Raw genomic sequence first — 23,726 nt, 5'->3', positions numbered from 1 at the left:
CACAGCCACTTCTGGGGTCCCCTGGAAGCCCCTATGCAGTCTGAGAGTCTCCCTGTGGGCTACCTGACCCCCACCCAGACTTCTCCCCCCACGCCCCCCAGTGCCAGGTCCCATCAGCAAGGTTTGCTCTGCGTCCCACCTGGACGTCTCTCTCCCTCTTTCAGGTGTCCACCTGGTGTCCCTGGGCAGGAGCCTTCCTGTGCTCATGCTCCCCCTTGGCAAGGGACAAGGACAGGAGCTGACTTCTGTGGCAAAGTCCAGCCTGGCCTCGCGGACTGTCTGGTGACCCGTGGGTCCTGCTGCTTGCCGTTCTGCCCAGGCTGGGGAGGGGAAGCTCACAGAGGTGGCCTGCGACAGCACAGCTGGGACCGCCCTCACCTAGGGTACCCGCGATCTGTGCTGGGGCTGTGGCCAAGGCAGGTAGGAAGGGGCACACACGCGAGCAATTAGCAGCCTTCCCATGCAGGCCACCCCTGGAATGTGGGGGTGGGGTGGCCCCGAGTGGCCTGGGCGCTGGCTGTGTGGCCTTCCCTGGATGTGGTGCAAGGATAGCGAGGCCCCGCATGGAGCGAGTCGGACCAGCAGGGTCCTCCATTGAATCCTCCACATTCACCCCCAGGGCAGCAGGGCGTCCTGCCAAGCTTTCCTGGCCCAGGGAGAGGAAGGGCTGAAGCCACGGCTCTGAGAGAGTCCCCTCATGTTTGGCCCCTGCACTGCAGGCCCACTGGAGCCGTGTGTCCAGATGGGCACGCATGTGTCGCTGGAGCTGTGTGCGTTAAATCCAGATAGGTACACGTGTGCCACTGGAACTGTGCATGTGTCCAGATGGGCACGGCTGTGTTACTGACCTGTGTGTGTGTGTCCAGATGTATATGTGTGTCACGGAACTGTGCGTGTGTCCAGATGGGCACACGTGTATCACTGAGCTGTGTGCGGGTCCAGGTGGGTATGCGTGTGTCGCTGAGCTGTATGTGTCCAGATGGGTACACGTGTGTCACTGAGCTGCACATGTGCTTGTGGAGCTGTGTGTGTGTGTGTGCGTGCGTGTCGCTGAGCTGTGCGTGGTGTCTTGTAACATGGTGGGTTACATGTCAGCATCACAGCAAGGTCTGCATGGGATTACCTGGAGGTGCCCACTGGAACCCCCAACGAGCGTGTGTCTCAGACCAGGCCTAACTGCATCCTGGACTTTGGCTCCTTTGGGAGGCACAGGGTTAAGCTCAGTGGACAGACGGGCCCCAGAAACACCTTCCCCATCTCCTAATGCCAGCCCCGTGCAGGCAAAGGCCAGGGGTCCAGCAGTGCAGTCCTCACTGGTCTGATCGGGGACATTCCTGGAGGTTCTGGCCACTTTGCAGGAATGGGGTGAGGGGCCCCAGCTGGTTACCTTTGGGGTCTGGGTCTGCATGGTGCAAGGTACTTGCTGGGGGCTGCCGAGGGGCAGGCAGGCTGAGGGGGGCAGCTCCACCTGTGCTCTCAGGGCTGGTGTCCTCTTGCCCCTCCGTCCAAGTCCGGCATGGAGGTGGGCAGTCTGCTGGGGGGAGTGGGAGGGTCAAGGCCGGGCGGGCCTGAGCATGGGGGCAGCAGGCTGGCCTCGCGCACCCCAGGACGTCTCGGGTCACCGTCTGTGCAGCCCGCGCCGCGCCCGCGGTTATTTATACCCCTCCCCCTCCCCGGCGGCGGCAGCGGCGGCTCCGGCCTGAGCCCGGCGGCGGAGGGCTCCGAGCGGGGGGACCACGAGCAGCGACGGCGTGGCGCCAAGACCAGCGGTGGGCCGATTTTTTACACACAGCCTGCTAAACAGCGCGCAGGCCAATTCTAGGGTTAAACCCCCTGGGGAAATTTAGGGTTGAACTCTGCCATGCCCCCCCCTTCTGCCCTTCTGAGAGATGCCAGAAAGTGTGGCCCCCGCTGCAGGGGCTGGGGGAAGGGGGGTGGGCAGGCCAGGAAACAGGCAGGTCCCATAGGCAGGAGACCTGGGCCCTTTTGCAGAGGGTCCACTCTCTGGGAGAGGTGCAGCACAGCAGCAGGAGGGGCATGAGGGAGCCTCACCCTGCCCCCTCCCCAGTGCTGTGGACAGGTGGCCACACAGGGAAGCCTCCCACCTGGCCTCTGGGTCAGTTCTGACCACTGGTTCTCTACACTCCCTGGGAGGAGCAGCCATGGGGACATCACACCTGAGAGCGATGGCTGTCACATGTGGGGTATGCACTGTCTCCGCTGACCCCAGACGCTCCAGGAGGAGCTCCCAAGGAAGCGGGCATGGGGGAGGGGAGCAGTCGCAGCTGCATTTGGGCTCCGGTTCCTGCGCTGAGGGGAGGTGGGCAGTGCCTGCCCGGCGAGGAGCAGCAGAGTGGACACCATGATCAGCTTCCTGGTCACCAATGGCCACTTCATGTAAAGTTGGGAGCTGCTGTCTGGGGCTGCCCCCACTCCAAGCTCCTCCCTTGAAGAAGGCGCTGGTACCCACCGGCCGTAGTCGGCCCAGTTCAGCCCCTGGGGCCCAGGTAGGCTGGAGGTGTGATGGGGTGGGCACAGCCAGGGGTTCAGAGGGGAACAGAAACGTGCTGGGCCACTTCAGGGACCCCTCCCACCTCTCGGTCCCATCTGCCACTGGAGTTCCTCCCCGGGTGGCAGCAGCCCTGACCCGGCTGTGAGTAGGGGAGGGTGCCAGGTGGCAGTGGGTGAGGGGCAGCGGCCTCAGGAGAGGTCCCTCACCCGGGACCAGATGCCTCTCAACCTGGAGACCACAAAAGGCCCTCCCCAGCACCCAGGCTCCCGCCCACGCCCACCGGGGAGGTGGCCCCCCTTCCCCCGGCCCCACAGCCAGAAGTTTCTCACTAGTGGGTGCCCATGGGGAGTCCAGCTGCCCCCAGCACCGACACTGGCCACGAGGGGCATCCGCGCACTCACCAACGTCCGCCCTGCTCCCGCCCTCGCCCGTCAGGGATGGGGCTGGGGCGTCGCGCGCGCCCCCGCCCGCGGGAACCCGGTCGGCGTCACGCGCCCCCCGCGGGAGCCCGCGCCCGCCCGCCGCGCCGGGGCCGTTTAAATGGGCCAAGTTGTGGCGGCGGCGGCGGCGGCGGGCGGCGGCGGGAGTCTCCGAGTCCCCGCCGGGCGGGCGCGCGCCAGCGGACGCGGGGGCGCGGCGGGCGTGTGGGGCGGGGCGGGGGCGAGGCGGGGCTCGGGACCCCTGAACAGGGCGGGAGCAGGGCCGGCGAGACTCCGGGACTCTCCACGGCCCGGCGCACAGGCCTCGGGCTAGCGAGCGGGCGAGGTGGCCGGGACGCGGGACCCCGGGCGCCCCGGCTGGAGCCCCAGCGCCCCGGAGGCGGCGGCGCGCTGGGCGAGCCCCCCGGCTCCCCCGCAGCCCAAAGTCTCCCCCCCGCCTGCCGGGCGCAGTAGTGCGGGGCGTCGGGGCGCGGGGACAGGCAGCGCGGGTCCGCCGGCCGTGGCGACCACCCAACTCCGGCCCCGGCCCCGACCCCGGCCCCGGCCCCCCCCCCCAGCCCCGACCGGGTACGTTGCGCCGGAGGCGGAGAGCGGGGCTCCGCGGCCGGCGCGGGGCCATGCCGGCGGTCAAGAAGGCCCCGGCCGCGAGGACCTCGCCCTAGCCCTGGCCACCTTCCACCCGGCGCTGGCGCCCTGCCGCTGCCGCCGCTGCCCGCTTAACCCTGGCGCCGTCGCCGCCGCCCCCCCTGCCCCCCCCGGCCGCCTCGCTGCCCGCCCCGGCCACCGGCCACGAGGCGCTGCTGGCCCCGCCGCTCCGCCCTCCGCGCGCCTACCTCAGCCTTCAGACGAGGCCGCCCCGCACCTCCACCTGCCCCGGGGACCCGCTGGCCCTCGAGCGCCTGGCGGCCCCTGCGGCCGCGGCGCCGGACTTCCAGCCGCCGGGGCGCCACGCAACGGCGAGGCCCGCATCGGAGGTCGAGTGGGGAACGGCGCGAACCGCGCGCTGCCGCTCTACGTGCGCAAGCTGTGCCAGGGCAGCAAGGGGCCCGTCCATCCGCCACCGCGGCGAGTGGCTCACGCCCAACGAGTTCCAGTTCGTCAGCGGCCGAGAACGGCCAAAGGACTGGAGAAGCGCAGCATCCGCCACAAAGGTGCGGGGAGGGGGCGCGGGGCCGCCCGCTCGCGCGCGGCCCTCGGGGACTCCGCGGCCGCGACCCGGGCGGGGCGCTGCAGCCCCAGGGTCGCCCTCGCCCCGCCCTCGCGCGGACAGCCGGGGAGCGAACCGCGGGCAGCTCGTCCCGGGGCTGCGGACGACCGCCGGCCGGCCGCCCCGCCGCGTTTTCCCCTGCGGAGGTTCCTGGGCATCGAGGCCCAGAGGAAGTTTGCGGGAACTCGGGAGCGCGGCGGGGAGGGCGGGTGCAGTGAAGGACGCGGCGCCGCGGGTTACCGCGGGAATGGAGGGGCGTGCGCGCGGGGGGGAAGCTGTGAGAGCTAGGTGTGGGGCGGCGCGTTGTGCGCGCGCTCTGGTCGGGAGTATGCGGGCGCCTGGCTCCCAGAGCGTGACCCGGGAGCGCTTGGAAAGCTGGGGCCCGTGCTCGCTGCTCCGGGCCGCCGGGTCCCCGCGGCTCCGGGCTCACCCGCCCCCAGCCCGACCGACCTCCTCCGCCCGGCTCCCGGCTCCAGCGCGGCCGGCCTGGAGAGGGTGGAGCGCGGGAGGAGGGGCTCGCCCATGCACTGGAGTTTCAGAGCCCGCGGGTGGGCGTCCGGGAGGCGGGGCGCGGCGGCGCCTAGTTGGGAGGGAGGCGGTGCGGGAGAGGCGCGGTGAACGCCCCCACAGCAGCCCGAGGCTCCGCTGCCTGCCGGCTGGCCGCTCTGCTCTGGCACCGCCGCTCGCCTCGCAGGGAAGGTCTGAAGACGCTATGTCCAAGGGGATCCTGGCAGGTGCACCCTCCGATCTGCGACTGTCCCGGCTGCCGCATCTCCTCCCCGGTGGTAAGACGCGGCGCGACGCTCAGGGGACCTGGGTGTGGGGGGGGGCTCCTGGGAGGGGTCGGCGGGGGAGGGGCCGGGCACAGCCCCAGAGGGGGCGGGGCCCCTGTCAGCTGTGCGGCAGCGGACCCTGCCTGCTCTGCGGCCTCTCCCCCTGTCCCCAGGACATTCGGGTTTCCACCGGGCCCTTCTCGGGGTGAGCACCTTGGAGCCGGCATCTGGTCCCAGGGTGTGATTGTCCCTTCATTAAGGGCTCAGAGCCCAGGTGGCTTCAGGAGGGGTGAGTGAGTGTGTGTGGGGCGCCTGGTACCCCCCAAGGGCGGGGAACCAGTGTACTGGGACACAGAGCCTCCTGAGTGCGGGGTTTTGCGTGGGCTTCAGAGTGCGAGGAATCTGGAATTGTGGGCTGGCTCACCCCACCGTGGGGGACAACCTGTGCACGTTGTCTCTGGCCTGGGGAGCATGCGGCATGGGCTGCTGACTCCTCTAGGGGTGTGCCTGGCCCTGGGAGGTGTCCGTGGAGCTGGGCAGGGTGTGTGACTTCTCTGGACAGGTGTGGCATGCCCTGGGCAGCCAGGCTGGGCAGACTGGTCTGAGAGTTGCTTCCCGGGGGCAGGATCTGTGCCCTCCCAGGAGGTGAGGGTAGGTCCCCTGCATTTGTTTCTAAGGACTAAGATTAGGGGTGCTGTCTGGGTTCCTCATGGCAGCCTAGGAGCCACGGACGTGAAGAGAGGCTCTCAGACATTTGGCACATTGGCTGGGCACGCCCACAGCCGGTCTGATAACAGCCTCGCACACACTGGAGTTCACGCGCAGCTCAAACACACATGGGCTGCGGCCCTGTGCCCTGGCTGCCTGATGGCTGTGCTGGAACTGTCACCACCCCTGCCTAGGCTGAGCTCCCTCTCCACTGGAGAAGGGTCCCGTGTGCTCTCATGGGCAACCGTGGGGAAGGAGGGCGAGCCTGCAAGGCCCTGGCGCTGGCCTGCAGCGGGCGGGACTTCCCAGCACAGCGTGCTCTGCAGGCCACTGACTGACAGGCAGAGTCTTCGGCCAGGCAGCCCCTCCTCCTGCCTGCCGCCTGTGCCTGGTTGTCACTGGATATCTGGGCCCTTGGCCCTGGCAGGTCTCTAAGAGTGGACACTGGGCTGCAGGCCTCAGGCTGTGCTACCCCCAGCTGCACCAGTGCTGCTGGCCCTGTCTCACTGAGCACTGCAGATAGAAAAATGGTGTGGGCTGCTCAGGGTGGGCCCAGTTGGGTTCTCGTAGGCTGTGTGGGGGGAGGTCATGGCTCCTGGACCCTGGAGAGAGGATTTCAGCTTCCAGGTTCCCCAGACCCTGGCGGGGTGGGGGCGGTCCACCTGGAGGTGATGGTAGTTCTAAGTCGCAAGTGCCTTTCACCTGGAGGTCAGCACAGCGGCCACCCCAGCTGACCTCTGAGAGTGGAGTACACTAGCTCAGGTGGTGCTGTGGGGGATAGCGAGCCCTTCTCTGCCACCCCTCCTCAAGCTCATGGGTGCGGTGGGAGAAGAGAGGGTCCCAGGAGGCCCCAGTGACGGAACAGAGGAGACGGATTTAGGTGTCGGCAGGCCTGTGCTGCCTGCCTGAGCCAGCAGCCCACTAGTGAACAGTGTGCGCTGTTCTGTGTCTGCACCTGGGGCTTTGAGCTGTGGCAGCTCTGTTCCTCCTAGCTCAAGGCACCCCAGCCTGTTTGCACTCACCCAGCGGGGGCAGGGGGACAGGGAGAAAAAACCTACCCACCACAGCCTGAGGGGCAAAGGGTCTGGGCCTGGGGTGACCTGGTGGCCCTGTGACTGCAGAGGTTCAGCAGGTCCACTTTCCCAGTCCTCCCAGGCCCTGGGATGGCCCTGTCTGGGCCCTGCAGGGTGTTCGGCAAAGAGGGGCGGGGACTTTGTCCACAGGGGGTGGACTTGGGTGTTCACACAGAAGGCTGGGGTAGTCAGACTGGCACTCACTGAGACAGCTGTGGGCTGAATGGACATCCGCCAGGGTCAGCCCTCAGAACATATCCCCAGGGCTTTCTGAGGCTGTGCAGGTGGGGCTGCCTCACATGTGGGCCCAGAGAGTGGCCACACCCTGTCCTTCCCGGCTGGGCCCCCACCCACAGGCCCCTCTGCATCTTGACCCAGCCCGGGTAGGGTGGGGCAGGGAGGGAGCTGGGCGTGGGTGTGCAGGGGTCCTGACTGATGCCTTGTCTCTGGCCAGCTGTGGCTCCTGATCAGGAGGCGAGTCCTCCAGACTTGAGGGTCCCCCCACTGTGGGTGGGGGTGGTGGGAACAGCAGTCAAGGACTGTTGCACACCTGAGGCCCTGCGGGGGGCGCACCTGGGGGTGTGGGCCGGGGTCAAGGCCCAGGAGGCCGTGTCTGTGCAGCCCATCCCCCCTCTCCTCCCACCCACCCCCAGAACCGGGGACGGTTGGCAGACAAGAGAACGGTTGCCCTAACACCCACACGGGTCCTCAAGAAGGAACGGAACCCCAGCTTCCTGCCAGCGATGGTGACAGTGATGGGAGTGGCCCAGCCTGCGGGGCGGCGGCCAGGCTTGAAGCAGGAGGATGACCCCCACATTCATATCATGAAGAGAAGGTACTCACACCAAGGCTTGGTGGGACGCACTCCCTCCCTCCTTCCGCCGTGCAGTGGTCACTTGGCAGCAGCAGCCCCTGGGGCCTGCACTGCCCCTGGTGGGATGCCCCCACTCCTCCAAGCCAGTGGCTGCTGCAGACGATCACTCTGATCTGGTCCCCACCTGGCCAGAGCAGCGCCGGCAGCTGGAGTTCTGCTTCCCTAGCGGAGGGGCTGCAGCGCCTGCCCCAGCAGAGCTCAGCTCTGAGTGGAGCAGGAGGGGGAGTGAGTGGTCTCAGCATTGTCCTTGCTGGGCCCCCTGGGCCTGTCACCCGGAGGAGCTGCCCCATGCCCGCCCTAGAGACAGGTCCCACCCACCTGTTGTCCAGCTGTCGGTCCCGGGAGGCCAGGCTGACTCCTCTTCCTCTCTCTGTAGAGTCCACACCCACTGGGACGTGAACATCTCCTCTCCGCAAAACCTCCTGCAGGTAGGCGTCCCCAGCCCGGGCTGTGCTGCTCACCCGCTCAGGGACAGGAGGCAGCTGGCTGGAGGCCCCTCCGGGCTGGGAGTGTGCTGGACGGTCCAGGGTCTCAGTCATTTCTGACCGAGTGGTTGCAAGCACTGTCTGCCCAAAGTCAGGCCCTGCCCTCCAGGAGGTGAGAGTGGTGGCGGGAGTGTAGCGGTTCGCGAGGGAAAGGCCACGTTTGGAATGGGGCGGAGGGGCATGGCTGGTTCACCTGGACGCTCGAGGCCTTGGTGCGGGGCTGTTGGACATCGTCCTCCAGGCGAGGGGCTGCTAGGAGCTCCTTGGTGTGGGAGTGACCAGCTTGTTTTGAGGCATGCGAGTCCCAGGCCCTAGAGGGGGCAGGGCCTGTGTCAGACCACCCGCAGAGCCCAGCTGGAGGCTTCTGGCATCTGTGGGGTCCTGTCTCTCCCCCGTGGCCTCCAGGTGAACACAGCAAGGACCCACAGGCAGGCAGTGGGCGCCTGGCAGCAGGACCAGCCTTCTGCGACCCCGGCCATAGAGGGGCCAGGTGCTCCTCCTGGCTGTGCACCAGATGTGTTATTATTTATGTCTCTGAGGTCTTCTGGATCCTGGAGCCAAATTACAATAAAAACATTTCTAAATCCTATTTCCACCTCATTTTGGAGCTATTAGCTCAACTGATCATTTTTAATGAACTGTCATGAACATTGATGACATTTTATGAGCCTTTTACTTGGGATGCTATAGGATAAACTGGTTGGCAAGGCCTGTAGGAAAGCCAGGGGCCATTCTGCTCCAGGAAAGCTGCTCCTGTCCCGGCCTGGGGTGTGAGGGCGGGGCACTGACACGGGAAAGAGGGGTCAATGGCAGCCTGGGAAGAGGCCAGGCCTGGAGGGATTTGGGCCTTGGTCCTGCGTGCTGGCAGGGGCATGGCTCGCAGGCCTCAGAGGAGCTGGCTGACGGGTGGCATTGGGCCCCCTGCCTGGCTCTGTCCCCCACCTGTCTCTGTCCCCCACCTGGCTCTGCAGAAGCTGCCTGTCTGTGCTGCCTTCCTTCTTGTGCCCCACGGAGCCCAGCAGGCGTTCCCTACAGCTGTAGTTGGCAGGTGGGGACGCGGCCCCCTTCTTGAGGTGTTTAGGTGGCAGGGACTGGGCAAGGGCTGTGCTGAGGGGAGCCCAGGGGTAGGGATGCCCGTGGGGAGTGGGGTCTCTGTCCCACCTCCCTCCGCTTCCCCACGGGGGCCTCCTGCCATTGTCCTCCTGTCCCTCCCTTTCCCTGCACCGCCTCCCCCACAGCCTCCCTTCGACAGGACCTTGTGTGTGTCGGGCACAGAGGCTGTTTCATGGCTGCAAGAACCTACTGCTGGATGCCTGGGACGTCCCAACCTGGTGTGTGACAGTTTACTTTGTGGATGCTATTTGTCTATTTGTTTATTTACCTATATATATATATATAAGAAACACTGAGAAAGTCAGATGGACGGAGATCTCCCATATACTGGATCATTCCCCAAATGCTTGCAACAGCCAGGGCTGGGCCGGGAGAAAGCTGGGAGCCAGCAGCTCCATCCAGGTCCCCGAGCACTTGGGCCGGCACTGCTGCCTCCCAAGGGGCACGTTAGCAGGAGGCTGGAATTGGGGAGTCGGAGCTGGGACTCGTGCCCAGGCGCTCCGGCCCGGATGCATCCTGACCCGCTGCACCACCGTGCCTGCCCCTTTGTGGCTCTTTGGAGGAAGCCAGAGAGTGCCCAGGTGACCAGAATAGGTTTCAGGACCAGGGCCTTCTTTGGGCCCAAGGAGCAGACTCCCCAAGATGGAAGCCAAGAAACGGGACGGCACGGCTCGCCCGTACAGCCCCCTGGCCCGAGTGCCCACTCAGTGGGTGGCGAGCCCCTTGGCTGTGGCAGTGGCTGCTGTGGACAGAGAGGACGGACGGATGGGCTGCTGCCCCCTGGATCTCAGAGGGGCCAGTTCCCCTCCTGCAGACCCTGGGCACGGTGGGAGGCGGTTTGCAGCAGGGGTCTCTGGCAGGCATGGGCCTGCTTCTGGGGCCCCCTCAGCCCCCTCCACCTGCTGAGGACAGCACTTGGGGCTCCAGCTTCCCCGCAGGGACGAGACTCCTGCCAATTAATCCTGTAAAGGACTTACCCCCACTTGACGTCCTGCTGCACGGCCGAGCCTTTCCTGAGGAGGTGGGGGTGGGGAGCAACGGTGCATCTGGGTTTCCTCCGAGGCGCGGGGGCCCAGCCCGGATGGAGTCTTTGGTGCCGAAACTGATCTGCTTAGGGGCCAGCCCTGGATTAGCCCAGCCCAGCCAGCCCCGGCCAGGGGGGCTGGGGGCTATTTAATGAGGTTTAGGGTCGGTGCCCAGGTCACTGATGGAGGCTCCACTCGGGGGGGGGGGGGGGGGGGGGGGGGGGGCCACTAGTGTCACTCAGGAGGCTGCTGCGGCTAGCAGGTGGGCAGGGGCGGGCGTGTGCAAGGGAGGGGTGTCTGTGTGATGGGTGAGACACCGGCCCTGCTGCTTCTGGACCCTGACCCCGTGGCGTCCTTCTCTGCTGCCCGGGGTTGCCCACAGAACCCCAAGAGGGAGGCAGGTGGCCGCAGCTTCCTCCTCTTCTCTTTTGAGAGTCCGTGGAAGAAAATCTGGGACAAGAGTTAAATGCACATTCATTGCTTCCTGCGGCTGGCTGTTGAGGCTCCCACCTGGCCCCACACACCCTGGCCCCGCGGCGGGCTGTTAGGACCTTGGTCTGCACTGTTTGTTCATCTGAGGGGACTGCAGGTTCCACTCGCTGTGAGCACACAGGGGACACAGTCCTCTCTGGGCCTGTCCCGGGGGGTGACCCCCACTCCCCGTGCAGGTTCCCCCTCTGCCTGGTGGGCGCCCTGGAAGGAACGCCAGCAGCCGTTCCCCTTCTGTAGAGTACTGCTCAGACGGGCCACCTGGCCTCCTTACACACCCTCTGGGGGAGTGGTGGGGTTTGTGTGCGCGGTTCACCTTGCTTTGGGCTCCCCATGGTTGCGCATTCGGCCTGGTATCACAGAGGACCCACGTGGCATTGCCTGCTCGCCTGGCCAGGCTGTCTGTCCACACCCCCCCCCGGCGGCGCCAGGGACTCTGCTTCCCATCTTGCTCTGCAGCCAGGACAGCCTTCCTGCCCTGCTATCCAGCGGCCATCGCAGCCGCCACCTCGTTACTTTTCTCGGAGCACCAGAGCCGCTGTGAATTCCAGAGAGGCATGCGTGGAGATTGGCCTTTGGGACCTGCAGGTGAGGAGCCTGCCCTGCCCGAGTAAGTGCTCAGGAAGCCCTGGCTGCCCTGGCCGGCTGCCAGAGAGGCCTGCGGTAGAGGAGGCGGGAGGTGTGAGGCCGGCCGTCCCCTGGGGCCCCGTGTGATGGTAATTGTGTTAATCCCAGCCAGCCAGCCTGGCAGGCAGGGTAGGTTCCCACTCCCTAGCCGCTGTTGGGGTGGCTTTGGAATTGCCGCTGCCTCACAGGGGCTCAGAAATGCCCCACCCCCACCCCAGAAAGGCTCACGCGGGCAGGAGTGTGTTCACCCCCATCCACCAACCCCAGAGTTTGCCAGCTCCAGTCCTGCTCCTCCAGGCTCCCAGGAGGGAAGGGGCCCTGTCCCCAGAGAGGGGGCTGCGGGCTCCTGGACCTTGAGGGTGGGCAGGGCCTAGCCCAGGAGCTCGGAGGGAGGGGCACAGCTCTCAGCTCCAGCTGAACGCAGGGCAGGAAAGGCGCTTGGGGAGCTGGACTCAGGAGACCCCGGGCTGGGCCGCTGCTGGCAGGAAGGCTGGGTGGAGGCCCTGCACCCCCACAGGACGCCTGGGCACCCCCACCAGGGGCCCCATGTGCCTGGGGAGGCCTCTGTGGGTGGAGCGTCTTGAGGCGGGTTGAGCAGATAAAATCTAATTGCCCCATCGATCAGGCAGAACCAGGAGGGCCCCACATGATTGAGATATGCTGAGCCGCAGGTCTCTCCCCTGCCGCCCACACACAGGGGAAACCTACTCAGGTACACGGCATGTGCCTGTGTGTGTGCACAGACGTGTGCAGCTGCTCCCAGCTGGGGGCCGGCATGCTCCATGCTGCAGACACACGTCATTCACACCCATGTCACCCTGCAGTGCTCACACGCGCATGCCCCATGTCAATCCCATGCCTGAGGCTTCAGTCTTGGCCCCGCCCAACACTGATGCCCGGGACCCCTGGGCAGGACAGGTGGGGCTGGGAGGGGTCCTGACGCCACGGTCAGCAGTGCATCTGCCCGTGGGCGGCACGTGTGCTGCTGTAACTGCAGAGCAGTGTGCCCTCCTCGTGTGGAGCCAGCCGGGGGGCTGTGCCCCGCGGGTCCTCTCCACCCCCCAGTGTCACCTCTTCCAAGCTGTGACTTTCTCGGGCTTTCTAGGAACAGAGAGGAAGCCCCCGGCCCCCAGTAGAAAAGCCTAGGGGAACTTCCACTGTGGAGAAAGGGAAACAGATTGTGGCAAACTGAGCTCGTCTGGGACCCCAAGTGGTTGTGCGTGTGTCCAGGTTCCCACAGCAAGATGGGCACGGGGCCCCTCCTGCTCCGCTGGCTCTGACACCTGAGGCCGAGGGGCTTGACACTGGCTTCCTCAGGGCCCCCTGTGTAGCTCATGCCACCCCCGCCTCAGCTGGCTCCATATGCCCTGAGCTGGGAGGGGTGGGGGTCCCCTGTCTGGGGCAGGGCCTGAGGCTGGGCTCTGGGGCCAGTGGCAGTGAGGTGGCTGGAGATCAATAAGTTATTAGCACCATTCTGTCAGCTGTAATGTGCAGATTGATCGGGCTCTCACTGCAGCAGCACTTCCCCAGCCTGATAAAAATGACAGATTAAGGGAATAAGAAGAAGGAATTAGGTTCAGGAGCTGACGGCAGGGCTTCCTGAGGGGCCCAGGTTTCTGAAGCCCCAACCTGCCGAGACCCTCCTGGCGGGCTCGGGTCACACAGGGCTGCCCCTCACCCCACCCATCCGGAGGCTTCCTGGAGGGTAGGGGGTGCTGGAGGTCAGACACCCAGACCCTGGGCACAGGGGGCTAGGGAGCAAGCTGGGCTGTGGTCTGGGATGCTGGATGTATGACCTGAGACCTGGGGCGGGGCCCGTGGCTGGTGCAGGCTGGGGCTGTGTGGGCTGGGAGGCTGCTCGGGCTCCCTGCGGAGTTTGGAGTCTGGCTGAGCAGTGAGCAGGTATGTGACAGCCAACGCCAAGTACTGGCTCTGGAGGACCGAACAGGAGAGGGACTGCGGTCTCCTGGGGGCTCCTAGGGTGCAGGCAGTCGGGGTGCGAGCAGTCGGGGTGCAGGCAGCCGGCGCGGCGTCGGGGTGGAGCAGTCGGGGTACGAGCAGCGTCGGGGTGCGAGCAGTCGGGTGTGAGCAGTCGGGGTACGAGCAGCCGGGTGTGAGCAGTCGGAGTGCAGGCAGTGCCGGCGTGAGCAGTCAGGTGTGAGCAGTCAGGGGTGCAGGCAGTCGGGTGTGAGCAGTCGGGGGTGCAGGCAGTCGGGGTGCAGGCAGTCGGGGTGTGAGCAGGCCGGCGTGAGCAGTCGGGGTACGAGCAGTCGGGGGTACGAGCAGTCGGGTGTGAGCAGTCAGGGTGTGAGCAGTCGGGGTGTGAGCAGGTCGGGGTGTGAGCAGTCGGGTGTGAGCAGTCAGGGTGCAGGCAGTCGGGGTGCAGGCAGTCGGGGTGTGAGCAGTCAGGGTACGAGCAGTCCGGTGCGAGCAGTCGGGTGTCGAGCAGTCAGGTGCCGAGGCAGGCTGGATGTGAGCAGTCAGGGTGCAGGCAGTCGGGGTGCAGGCTAGTCGGGGTGTGAGCAGTCGGGGTACGAGCAGTCGGGGTGTGAGCAGTCAGGGTGCAGGGCACGGGGTGTGAGCAGTTGGGGGCAGGCAGCGGTGCAGGCAGGTTGGGGTGTTGAGGCGGCTTGGGGTGCAGGCAGTCGGGGTGCAGGGCAGCGGGTGTGAGCAGTTGGGGTGCGGCTCAGCGGGGGTGCAGGCAGTCGGGTGTGAGCAGTCAGGTGTGAGCAAGTCGGGTGCAGGCAGTTGGGGTGCAGGCAGTCGGGGTGCAGGCAGTCGGGTGTGAGCAGTCAGGGTGTGAGCAGTCGGGGTGCAGGCAGTCGGGGGTGCAGGCAGTGCCTGGGTGTGAGCAGTTGGGGGCAGGTAGTCGGGGGTGCAGGCAGTCGGGGTGTGAGCAGTTGGGGTGCAGGCAGTCGGGGTGCAGGCAGTCGGGGTGTGAGCAGTCGGGGTGCAGGCAGTCGGGGCGTGAGCAGTCAGGGCGCGGGGGCAGGGGGTGGAGCAGTCAGGGCGCAGGCGCTGGGCGTGAGGTCGGGGGTGAGCGTCGGGTGTGAGCAGTCAGGGTGAGTGTAAAGTCAGGGTGTGAGCAGGTCGGGTGGAGCAGTTGGGGTGGTGTAGCGGACTTTCTTCCTTGCCTCTCAGCGGCCCTGAGCAGGGCTTGCTGATTTGCCCAAGAGCCTGGATGGGGCTGGCTGGGGGGACAGCAGGGCACCTGTGGGGCCCTGAGCTGCTGCCTGGGATTCCCGTCCGACTCCCCAGTTCTGCAAGCTGACCCCAGGGCCCAGGGCAGGCCATCATGCTGTGGCACCCTGAGTAAAGGTGGGCACCCCTCAGGCTGAGCCAGGTCCCGCCCAGCCCAAGCCACGGTGGGGCCACTCTGCCCATCACAGGTGACCTGTTGGGAAGAGGCTGGGCCGCTCCCCGCAACCGCCAGCAGTGACTGCTCCGCGGAGAAGAAAGAGCCCGAAGCGAGTCCCCTCCAGGTGGGACCCTGACCCGGAGGCGGGGCACAGGTCACTGGGAGAGGGAAGGGCTCCTCACCCTCACTCCCTGCACAGAGGCCCTGCTGCTGCCGGACCTGGGGCCCAGTATGGCCCCCGAGGACCACTACCGCCGGCTCGTGTCAGCCCTGGAGTGAGGCTGGCGCCTGCGAGGACCCTCAGCGGCTGTACCACCTGGGCCTCCCCAGCCACGGTATGTGCCCTGCCCAGAGGGGATCCCCACAGCCCCCAACACCCATGGGTGCTGGGCAGGGGCCGGCTGTGTGGATGATGGGGTGGGGAGGCCGGACCACCTAGGGGTTGCTTTATTCCTGGGGAGTCCAGAGTCCAGGAGGTGCAGGGTCAGAGCAAGTGTGGCCGTGGACTGTGGCCCCCAGAGTGAGACTGGGCAGGATCCACACCGGGAAGCCCAGAGAGGCAGCACTGGGCTGCGGTGGTCTGGCCGTGCTGCGGCCCCAAGAGTTCCCAGAGAAGCCCCCAGCTGGAGGGGGGCTGCCTGGCCCCTCTGTGCTGTGGCAACCCCTGGACGCACAGTGTCCAGGGGCCCCAGCGCCGGCTGGCGGTGGGGAGGGGGCAGGAGTTCCTCTCCTTTCACAAGGCGCCGTCCCCCAGGGCAGCTCAGGCACCAAGAGCCTGAATAATTCACCAAATGTTAATAATTTAAAAAATCTTCCTTTTTTAATTGCTTTGCCTTTTGCCCTGCCTGGGGCCGGCTCGCTGGCCCGTGCGGGGAGGGGGCGCGGCCGCCGGGGAGCTGCGAGCCGAGCAGGCTGTCAATCTCCGTCCGCGCCGGCCGCCCCCGCCGCGGAGCCGACGGACAACCGCGGCCGGCCGGGCGGGGGCCCCGCTGGGACCGGCGCGGGCAGCCGCGCCGGCCGGGCTCCGAAGGGCTGGCAGCCGGCCCAGGGCAGGACCCACCTCCGCTCTCCGGGTAATTAATTTATAAACAGAGGCGGCGGCGGCGGGAGCCTCTTGGCAGGCGGGGACGCCGGGGGGGGGGCGGGGGGCGGGGGCCTCGCGGGTCGTGCTGGGCCGCGTGGTGACCGCGCCTGTTTGTGTGGGGCTCGGGGGTCCCCAGGGGTGGCTGCCTGCGCCCCAGGCCCGCACCGCGCCCGCCTGTAGGCGGAACCCCACACGCTGCAGGGCCCAGTGCTCAGCCCTCAGAGCCCCCTTCATGTCCGGGCAGCCTTGCTCTGCTCGCCTCCTGACCCCGGCTATCGGGTGACTGCCTGGCTCCTGTGCGGGGCGGGCTTTCCTGCCACCCCGCTGTGGTCACCCATGCTCCCGGCAGCCCCTCCAATGTCTCCTCTGCCCTACAGCGCAGCCGCCTCCCTCTTTTCTCCTTGGGGTCCCTGGGCCAGGGATGGGGGAATCCTGGGAGGCCCTGCCTCTGGTCACCGCTGCCCCCCCCCCCAAGATCTCCCGGAGGGCTCCGCAGGAGGTGGCAGCTGCCGCGCCGAGGAGCCCCAGCGGCCTGGAAGTCCACCTGCCGTCATCCCCAGCAGGCCAGCGCCGGAAGCAGGGCCTGGCCCAGCACCGCGACGGCGCTGCTCCAGCTGCTGCCCTCGTCTTCTCCCGAGAGCGTACTGGGGTGGGGCTGCCCCTGACCCCCGCGCCGGCAGGCGCCCCGTGACGCCTGTGCCAAGCCCGCCTCGGCTGTTGGCAGGGGGTCCTGAGCAGGGACGGTATGGGGGGAGGGGAGGACCAGCGTCCTAGGCGGGAGAGTCAGGTTGGCTCTGGTTTCCCAGTGCAGCACGCACCGCGCCCCCCCACCCCCGACCTCGGTGGGCAAGAGGTGCTGAGGCTGACAAGGGCACCCGCAGAGAGCTGCGGGGAGTGGCTCCCAGCCTGGGGACCTGCACGTAAGTCGGGGGTGCAGACGGCGGAGCCGTTCACGGCACAGACCCCTGAGCCGCTACCTCCCGCCGCCCCCATCGCGGCTAATCGCGCACGGGCCCGCGGGGGTCGGAGCAGGTGGGCGCTCGGCGGGTAATTCACCGCAGCAGCCGCCTCCCCGCTCCGCCGGGCCAGCGCCCCGCGCTGCCGCCGAGATTAATTGGCCCCGCCGGCGGGGGCGGGGGGCGGGGAGCGACCCGGAGCCGCCATGAGCTGCGCTCTGCCCGCCCGCGGGGCCGCGACTAGCGGAGGCGGCGGCGGTGGGCGGGGGGCGCGCGCCGCTGACCCGGCTGGGCGTCCACAGGGAGCTGTCACAACCGCCCCCACTGCTGTCGCCCCAGAAGCCCCTCACCTCGCCCTGGGCCCCCACATCCGGCCTCCCTTCTTGGGGGTGCCCTCGGCTCTGTGCCAGACCCCCCAGGTGAGGAGCGCACGCGGTCCCCTATGTTTACCCGGCACCCCGCGGGTCCGAGTGGCGCCGAGGACGCGCCCCCCACGGCCCTAACCCTAACCCTAACCCCAACCCTAACCCTGCCCACCAGGCTACGGCTTTCTGCCCCCCACCCAGGCCGAGGTGCTCGCCCGGCAGCAGGAGCTCCTGGCGAAGCGAGCCTGGCCCCGGTAGGTACTGCCGCAGCCGGCAGACGGGCGGGTGGCGGCCTGGCTGCCCCGGGATGACGCCCGCTGTCTCTTCTCGCGGCCAGACTGGAGATGTCTGCAGAACTGCTTCGCCACAAGGAGCTGGGAGAATGCACGCACACCGGCCACAGCTGCTGGCGCCTGAGGCCACGCGTGCGCCCCCGGACAGCGGCGCACGGGCTGCAGCGGCGCGGAGCCCTGCTGGTGCTGGAAGCACAGCGCTGCGCCGCTGCTGGCCCTGCTGCCCCAAGGGCCCCTGGGCCCTGGGCCCCCAACCCCACCCCGGGACCTGGCTCGCCGAGCACCCCGGAAGGCAGGTTCGGGCTCCGCTGATCCCAGGCCCAGTGAGTCCAAAGACACCACAGGGTCCGGACTCTGGGCTCAAGATGGGTCGGAGGATGAGCCCCCAAAGGACTCCGATGGAGAGGACCAGGGAGGTGGCAGCCGTCGGAACCCAGGGCTCCACCCCAGGCCAAGCCCCAGGGCGCAAGGATTGGGAGCGGGAGAAGGGGCTTCTCTCAGGGTCCTCGCTGCCCCCTCCATTACCCTTGGGCTTCCCCTACTTCCACACAGGTGGGCACCTTCTCTCTCTGGGGTGGGGTGGCCCTGGGAGAAGTGGTCTAAGCAGCAGTCTTGTGTGTAAACAGCCCGGGCAGACTGGCTGAGGCTGGGTGTGGGAGTCAGGCAGGACCTCCAGTAATCTCTACCACACACTCCTGACCCAGGCGCTGTGGGGGCTCTTCGCTGATGGTGAGGCCACAGCCCCCGAGGACGTCAAAGTAAGCGGGACGCTGGACGACGTGCCCAACTGCGGGGGGCCTGTCTGGCTGCGGAGAAAGACGCCAGGGTGAGGGGGAGCCCCGGGGGAGGGGCGGGGGCAGGCCAGACGCTAGTCCCCGGAGTGGAAGGTTTGGAGGTAAGCCCCTCCCCTCACCACGCATGGAGCACCTGGCCTGTCCCCACCCCCCAAGCGCGTTGCAGGGGCGTGGCCCTTCTCGGTTCTGCCAGGCTGAGCAGAGTAGCAGGTTCTGAGCACTCGCTCCCCACTCCCAGGTCTTCAAAGAACAAGGCATAGACGGGGAGACCTTGCCACTGCTGACCGAGGAGCATCTGCTGACCACCATGGGGCTGAAGCTGGGGCCTGCCCTCAAAATCCGGGCCCAGGTGAGCACAGCTGGGCCACGTGGGGCAGCCCTGCAGACTCCTTCCTGGCAGGCGCCCCATCCAGGCCCCTGTCTCTGCAGGTGGCCAGGCGCCTGGGCAGGCCAGTCTTCTACATGGCCAGCTTCCCCATGGCCCTGCCGCTGCAGCTGCCAACCCCCTGCGGGGCCCCCGAGCCGGAACTTGCCACAGGAGAGCAGCCTCTGTCCCCAGCAGCCACCTCCCCTTACGGGGGCACCCAGCCCTGCGCCAGCCGAGACTCACCTGTGGCAGGAGAACGGCTCTGGGGCTTTGCTCCCTGGAGCCCCAGACCCCTCCCAGCCTCTGTGCTGAGCAGGGGGAGGTGGGGCCCCTCAAACTCCCCAGCGCCAACCCCTTTCCCCCACCTATTTCTCCTGGTTTCTGACGGCAACACACAGAATCTTTGAGAAGAAAGGAGCACGTTGCGCCGAACACTTTCTGTGGTGCCTGCAGAGCCTGGCGCCGGGGAGGCCTGGCTGGGTCTGCAGATGGAACCAAAAGACAGAGGTCGACCGGAGCAGGTGACGCCTCCCCTCTGTAGCTGGCACTGTCCCCGGAGATTCCTGACCTCAGGGTCAGCTTCCTCCACGAGGCTGAGGGGCAGCCGGCAGACTGCTCTCCGGTGCTGGTCCCTTCCCCCAAGTCCCCACCGGGTCTGTACAGCGCCAAGCCTGCTTGGTCTGTTGTGCTATGAAAATAAAAGCCCTGTGCACCCTGCGCAGAGATGTGCCAGGGCCTCGGGGCACTGGGCCCATCAGTCGTCCTCAGAGAGCTGCAGCTCCTCTAGGTGGTCTTCAGGCCCCTGGGCCAGCAGCCACAGCTCCCCTGGGGCCAGCCCCGCCTGCCACATCTGGGCCTCCATCTGCAAGGAGAGACCCAGGCCACATAAATTCTGCTTTATCAGGAAGAAGCCAGTCTTGGAGGTTACTCATCACTAATTAATCACAGCACTAATTAATTTATCAGGGCTGCTGCCAGAGCCAGTGAGCACACAGCAGCTGGCCTGGCATCCCCAGGGGAGGGGCGTGGGCCTGGCTGGAGAGCTGCCCTCCCCAGCCTGGCCCTGGAGTCCCTGACAGCTTTGTGCTCAGGCAGCCACAGGCCCCTCCTCCCCAAGGACCACTCACCCTCCGAGCTGCCGCTGCCCTCGTCCTCGTCCTTCGTCCCCATCCTCACTCTCAGTCCTTGTCCTTGTCCTCACCCCCACCCTGCGGGGCTCTCAGGGACACCAATGTCTCTGCAGGCCAAGGACAAGAGTCCACGTGTGAATCTGCTCCCAGGAACACCAGCAAAGTGGGGGCAGCTGAAGCAGGAGTGTGGGGGCTGGGCTCACGGCTGGGCTGGACCCCCACCCCACCCCCGCGTGCTGTCAGTGGCTGGGGAGGCAAAGGCATGCAAAGGGGACCGACTGGTTTACTGGACACAGACTTGCTGGCCGCACAGCTGCGCACACTCCGTGGGCCCCACCTCTCTCTGGGTCCTGGGCGGCTGTCTCTCACTGTCCAGGTCAAAGAGGTTTTTTAAATTCCATCCTGTCCTCGTGCTTCCTGTCTCCCACCTTCCGACTGCCTGACCTCTGGGAAGTTCAGGTCCTCCAGCTGGACACCAAAACCAGAGCCACAGGCTGGGGGCGGTGGGCGCGGAGGCTTGGGGGACCAGGCCCAGCCCCAAGTCTCAGTCCTGGCCCAAGGGTTTGGACAGCAGCTGCCAGGCCTTGCTCAAGTCCCTGGCCTTGCTCTTTCACCCCTCCTCTCTCAGGCCTTACCCCCACACACCCCCCTCACCAGCACCCTGCCTAGCTGCAGTGGACACGGGTGTGTTCCTCTCAGCACAAGGCTGTCCCCAGCCCACCTGCAGTTGGTCCAGGGTGAAAGACAAAGCCCTCCCCACCCTCTTGGGGCCAAGAAGCAGGGTGACAGCGTCCGTCCAGCCAGTCCACTCACCGGAAGCCCCAGTCCACCAGGTCTGAGAGGGAGTGGCCCCTGGTCTGAGGCTCTGGGCAGTTGTGTATGAGATTCCTAGCACCCCACCAGCCCAGGCACTGGAGCCTCCAGGGACCCCAATCTCTCCCCAGCCACCCCTGCCCTTTCCCAACCTCATGGTCACGAGCAGCTGGCCAGATCCGAGTCCAGCCCTGCGTACCCGCTCCTTGCCGCTGATCTCCAGCTGTATCTCACGGTCCCTCAGCTTGCGCCAGTGGCTGTGGCATTTGGCCAGTGGGGTCCCCTCTTCCCGCATCTGCTTCTCCCAGGCATCCTACAGGAGGGCGAGTATAGGGTCAGGCAAACCCCCAAGCCCCAGCCACACTTCAGGCAGCACCACCTCCCAGGGCCCCCAAGGCTGGCTCCCAGCTGACCACCGCGTGGGGGCTGGGACAATGCCGGAAGGGAGACGCGCCTGGGCGGCGCCGCACACATGCTCTGCGTTCTCCTGCAGCTTCTCCAGCAGCTGGCGTGCCTGCCGGCAGTAGTTGGCCACCTTGCATTCCCGGAGGAAGGGACTTCAGGCTGCAGGAGGGGAGAGGCCTGGCCACGGCCCAGACACAGGGCTGTCCTGCACCAAGACTGCCCGGGGGATTCAGCAGCACTCGCAATGCTGGCACTAACGATCCAGCTCCCAGCTGACATGCCTGGGAAAGCAGCGACTCATGGCCCAAGTGCTTGGGCCCCCACCAGCACATGGAGAATCAATGCAGTTCCTGCCCCCCCGCCCCCGGCTCTGCCTGGCCTACCCCTAACCCTACGCCTGGTCTATGCCTGGCCCAACCCTAACCCTACACCTGGCCCATGCCAGGCCCAACCCTAACCCTGGCCTATGCCTGGCCACTGCAGCCACTCAGTAAGCGGACCTGCCAGGTGGAAGACCTGTGTGTCTTTTCTGTGTCATCCATGCCTTTCAGATAAATAAAATGCATATTTAAGGAAAAAAGATTGGCCCAGGACCCATGGAAAACCATACTGTTGTCCACCCAAGCGTGTGTGTGGGAGGAGGGGCAGCAAGGGCAGCCCAGGCGAAACCGAGCCTCACTCTAGGCCAAATACTGCCGTCACCAAGCACCCTGAACAAAACTTTAGCTCATGGCTAGGGCCGCAGTTCACTAGGGCTAATCCCTCCACCTGCGGTGCCAGCATCCCAGGTTCTAGTCCCGGTCAGGGCGCCGGATTCTGTCCCAGTTGCTACTTCAAGTCCAGCTTTCTCTGCTGTGGCCCAGGAGTGCAGTGGAGGATGGCCCAAGTCCTTGGATCCTGCACTCGCATGGGAGACCCGAAGCACCTGGCTCCATGGCTTCAGATCAGCGCGGTGCACTGGCCGTAGCACGCTGGCCATAGCGGCCATTAGAGGGTGAACCAACGGAAAAAGGAAAACCTCTCTCTCTCTCTCTCACTGTCCACTCTGTCCAAAAAAACAAAACATTTTTAGCTCTCATGGCACTTCTACACCTGCCCCTGGAGAACAAGTGGCTAGACCTTGCTTGTGTGTAACCTGCCTTTCACAAGACAGAAACATCAACAGGCGAAACACACAACCTGCAAAGCCTTGCAAATATTTCCCTGTTTGCCTCTTCATCAAAAATGTCTGCTGACCGACGGAGCCTTGGGTCCCAAAGCACAGCTGTCCTGACTACTGGGCAACACAGGCCAGGACACACCGTGCGTGTGCACGGCTCCATGAGCCTACCTGAGAACAGGTGAGCTGAGCCAGGTGCAGCTCACGGCATGAGCTCTGACTTGCTGAGCCGACTCCACCCCCCACAGCTGCGAGGTCCACACCCCACCTCCTCAAGACGGAGAACGTGGGGCCGTCAGAAAGGAGGGCCCCAATTCTGCCTTTAAAGTGAGGCTGACTCAATCCCCAGGGGGGCTGGCTAAACTTTCTGAGCCTGCCCGGCTTCTCTCTCGCACCAGGAGACAAGGGGCAGGTGGGCATCGTGTGCAATGGGTTAAGCCACCGACATCTGCATCCACATGAGTGCCAGCTGAGTCTGCTGCTCCACTTCCAATCCAGCTCCCTGCTCATGCCCCTTTGGGAGAGTGCTCGGCCCCTGTACCCACATGGGAGACTTGGACGGAGTTCAGGCTGCTGGCTTTGGCTTGTCCTGGCCTTTGCAGCCATTTTGGAAGCGAACCAGCAGATGTTAAGATGTCTGTCTGTCTCTCTCTCTCTTCCCATTCTCCCCTCCTCCCCACATCTAACTCTGGCTTTCAAATATACCTTAAAACAAAACAAAAACTACTAGCAGAGTCATAGAGTCAGAAGAGTGGGCAGCCCCAAGCCAGGGTCATGGGGCCAAAGGCTGGCTCACTCCATCCCAGTACCCAGGGGAGGAGCCAGCACGTTCCTAGGACCCTCGGCAACTCACCAAGCCCCAGAGCCCCTTAGTGGCCACAGCCAACCCATGGTTCCTCCAGGAGGGGTCACTCCCCTCCCCTGTGGCCTCAGGGTGGAGTGCCCAGCTGCCTGGCACTCAGCTTGGGAGCCCCAAGCTGGCCGGCCGTGCTGCTGGCCCTCTGTGAGGCTGGGCCAAGGTCACCTCCTGTTTGCTCTTGAGCGTGTGAGCAGCTGAGCTGTTACACACTAGATGGTCAGCTATGAAGTGGGGCGGCCAGGGGTCTGGGCAGAGGCAGGGCCACCAGGTAGCAGCACGCACCTGCAAGACAGCCGGCAGCACCAGCTCGGGGAAGGCAATGCTGTGGGCGTGGCTGTGCAGGTGCTCCAGGGTGAGGTCACACAGCTGCTCCACCAGGCCATCCTACAGCGCAAGAGCGAGGAGGGGGACGGGGCTTCCTCAGATACCCATCTCGGGCTGACAGGCAGGAGCCACAGGAAGTGGCCCACAGCTTCCCAGAAGGCCATCACTCAGCCTCAGGCAGCTGGGAGTGATGGAACCCTAGGGCCCCACCCTGGACACCCACAGAGACAGCCTCACCCGGGTATGCCTTCTCCTGCAGGTTGACGCGTTCGACAGCTTCAGGATCACGGAGGAAGTTGATAGGCCTGGAGCTCATGCGGCCTGGCCTTTGGTTGAAGTCAACCTGCGGAAAACCTGCCCCAAGAGGGAGCTGTGTCGGCACCCCAGCCACATGCTGGTCCTCAGGCCCGCACCCAGACCTCAGACCTGCACCCCGGCCTGGAGACTCCACACCTGGGCCCCAGATCCGGACCCTCCCTCAGGCCTGTGTGGG

General features: G+C 66.1%; 1 protein-coding gene and 1 pseudogene across 1 annotated transcript in view; one reads left to right on the top strand and one right to left on the bottom strand.

The window, feature by feature from the left end:
* Positions 1–3,569: 3,569 nt before the first annotated feature.
* On the top strand, positions 3,570–18,855 carry LOC149125868 (sterile alpha motif domain-containing protein 11-like; annotated as a pseudogene).
* Positions 18,856–19,322: 467 nt separating this feature from the next.
* The window catches only part of NOC2L (NOC2 like nucleolar associated transcriptional repressor), a 70,483-nt gene continuing 66,079 nt past the window's right edge, over positions 19,323–23,726 (bottom strand). The window contains exons 19-20 of the mRNA XM_089301605.1: positions 19,671–19,703; positions 19,323–19,405 (exon numbers count right to left, since the gene is read on the bottom strand). Of these exons, the coding sequence (XP_089157731.1) occupies positions 19,338–19,405; positions 19,671–19,703 (101 nt within the window). The 3' untranslated portion in view covers positions 19,323–19,337. The remainder of the gene's footprint in view (positions 19,406–19,670; positions 19,704–23,726) is intronic.

Source organism: Oryctolagus cuniculus, chromosome 7 (assembly GCF_051225735.1).
Source record: "Oryctolagus cuniculus isolate XC-2025 breed Fujian yellow rabbit chromosome 7, ASM5122573v1, whole genome shotgun sequence".
Classification (NCBI taxonomy): domain Eukaryota; kingdom Metazoa; phylum Chordata; class Mammalia; order Lagomorpha; family Leporidae; genus Oryctolagus; species Oryctolagus cuniculus.
The sequence above is the reverse complement of the archived record's forward strand: the minus strand, read 5'-3'. Positions and strand labels throughout refer to the sequence as shown.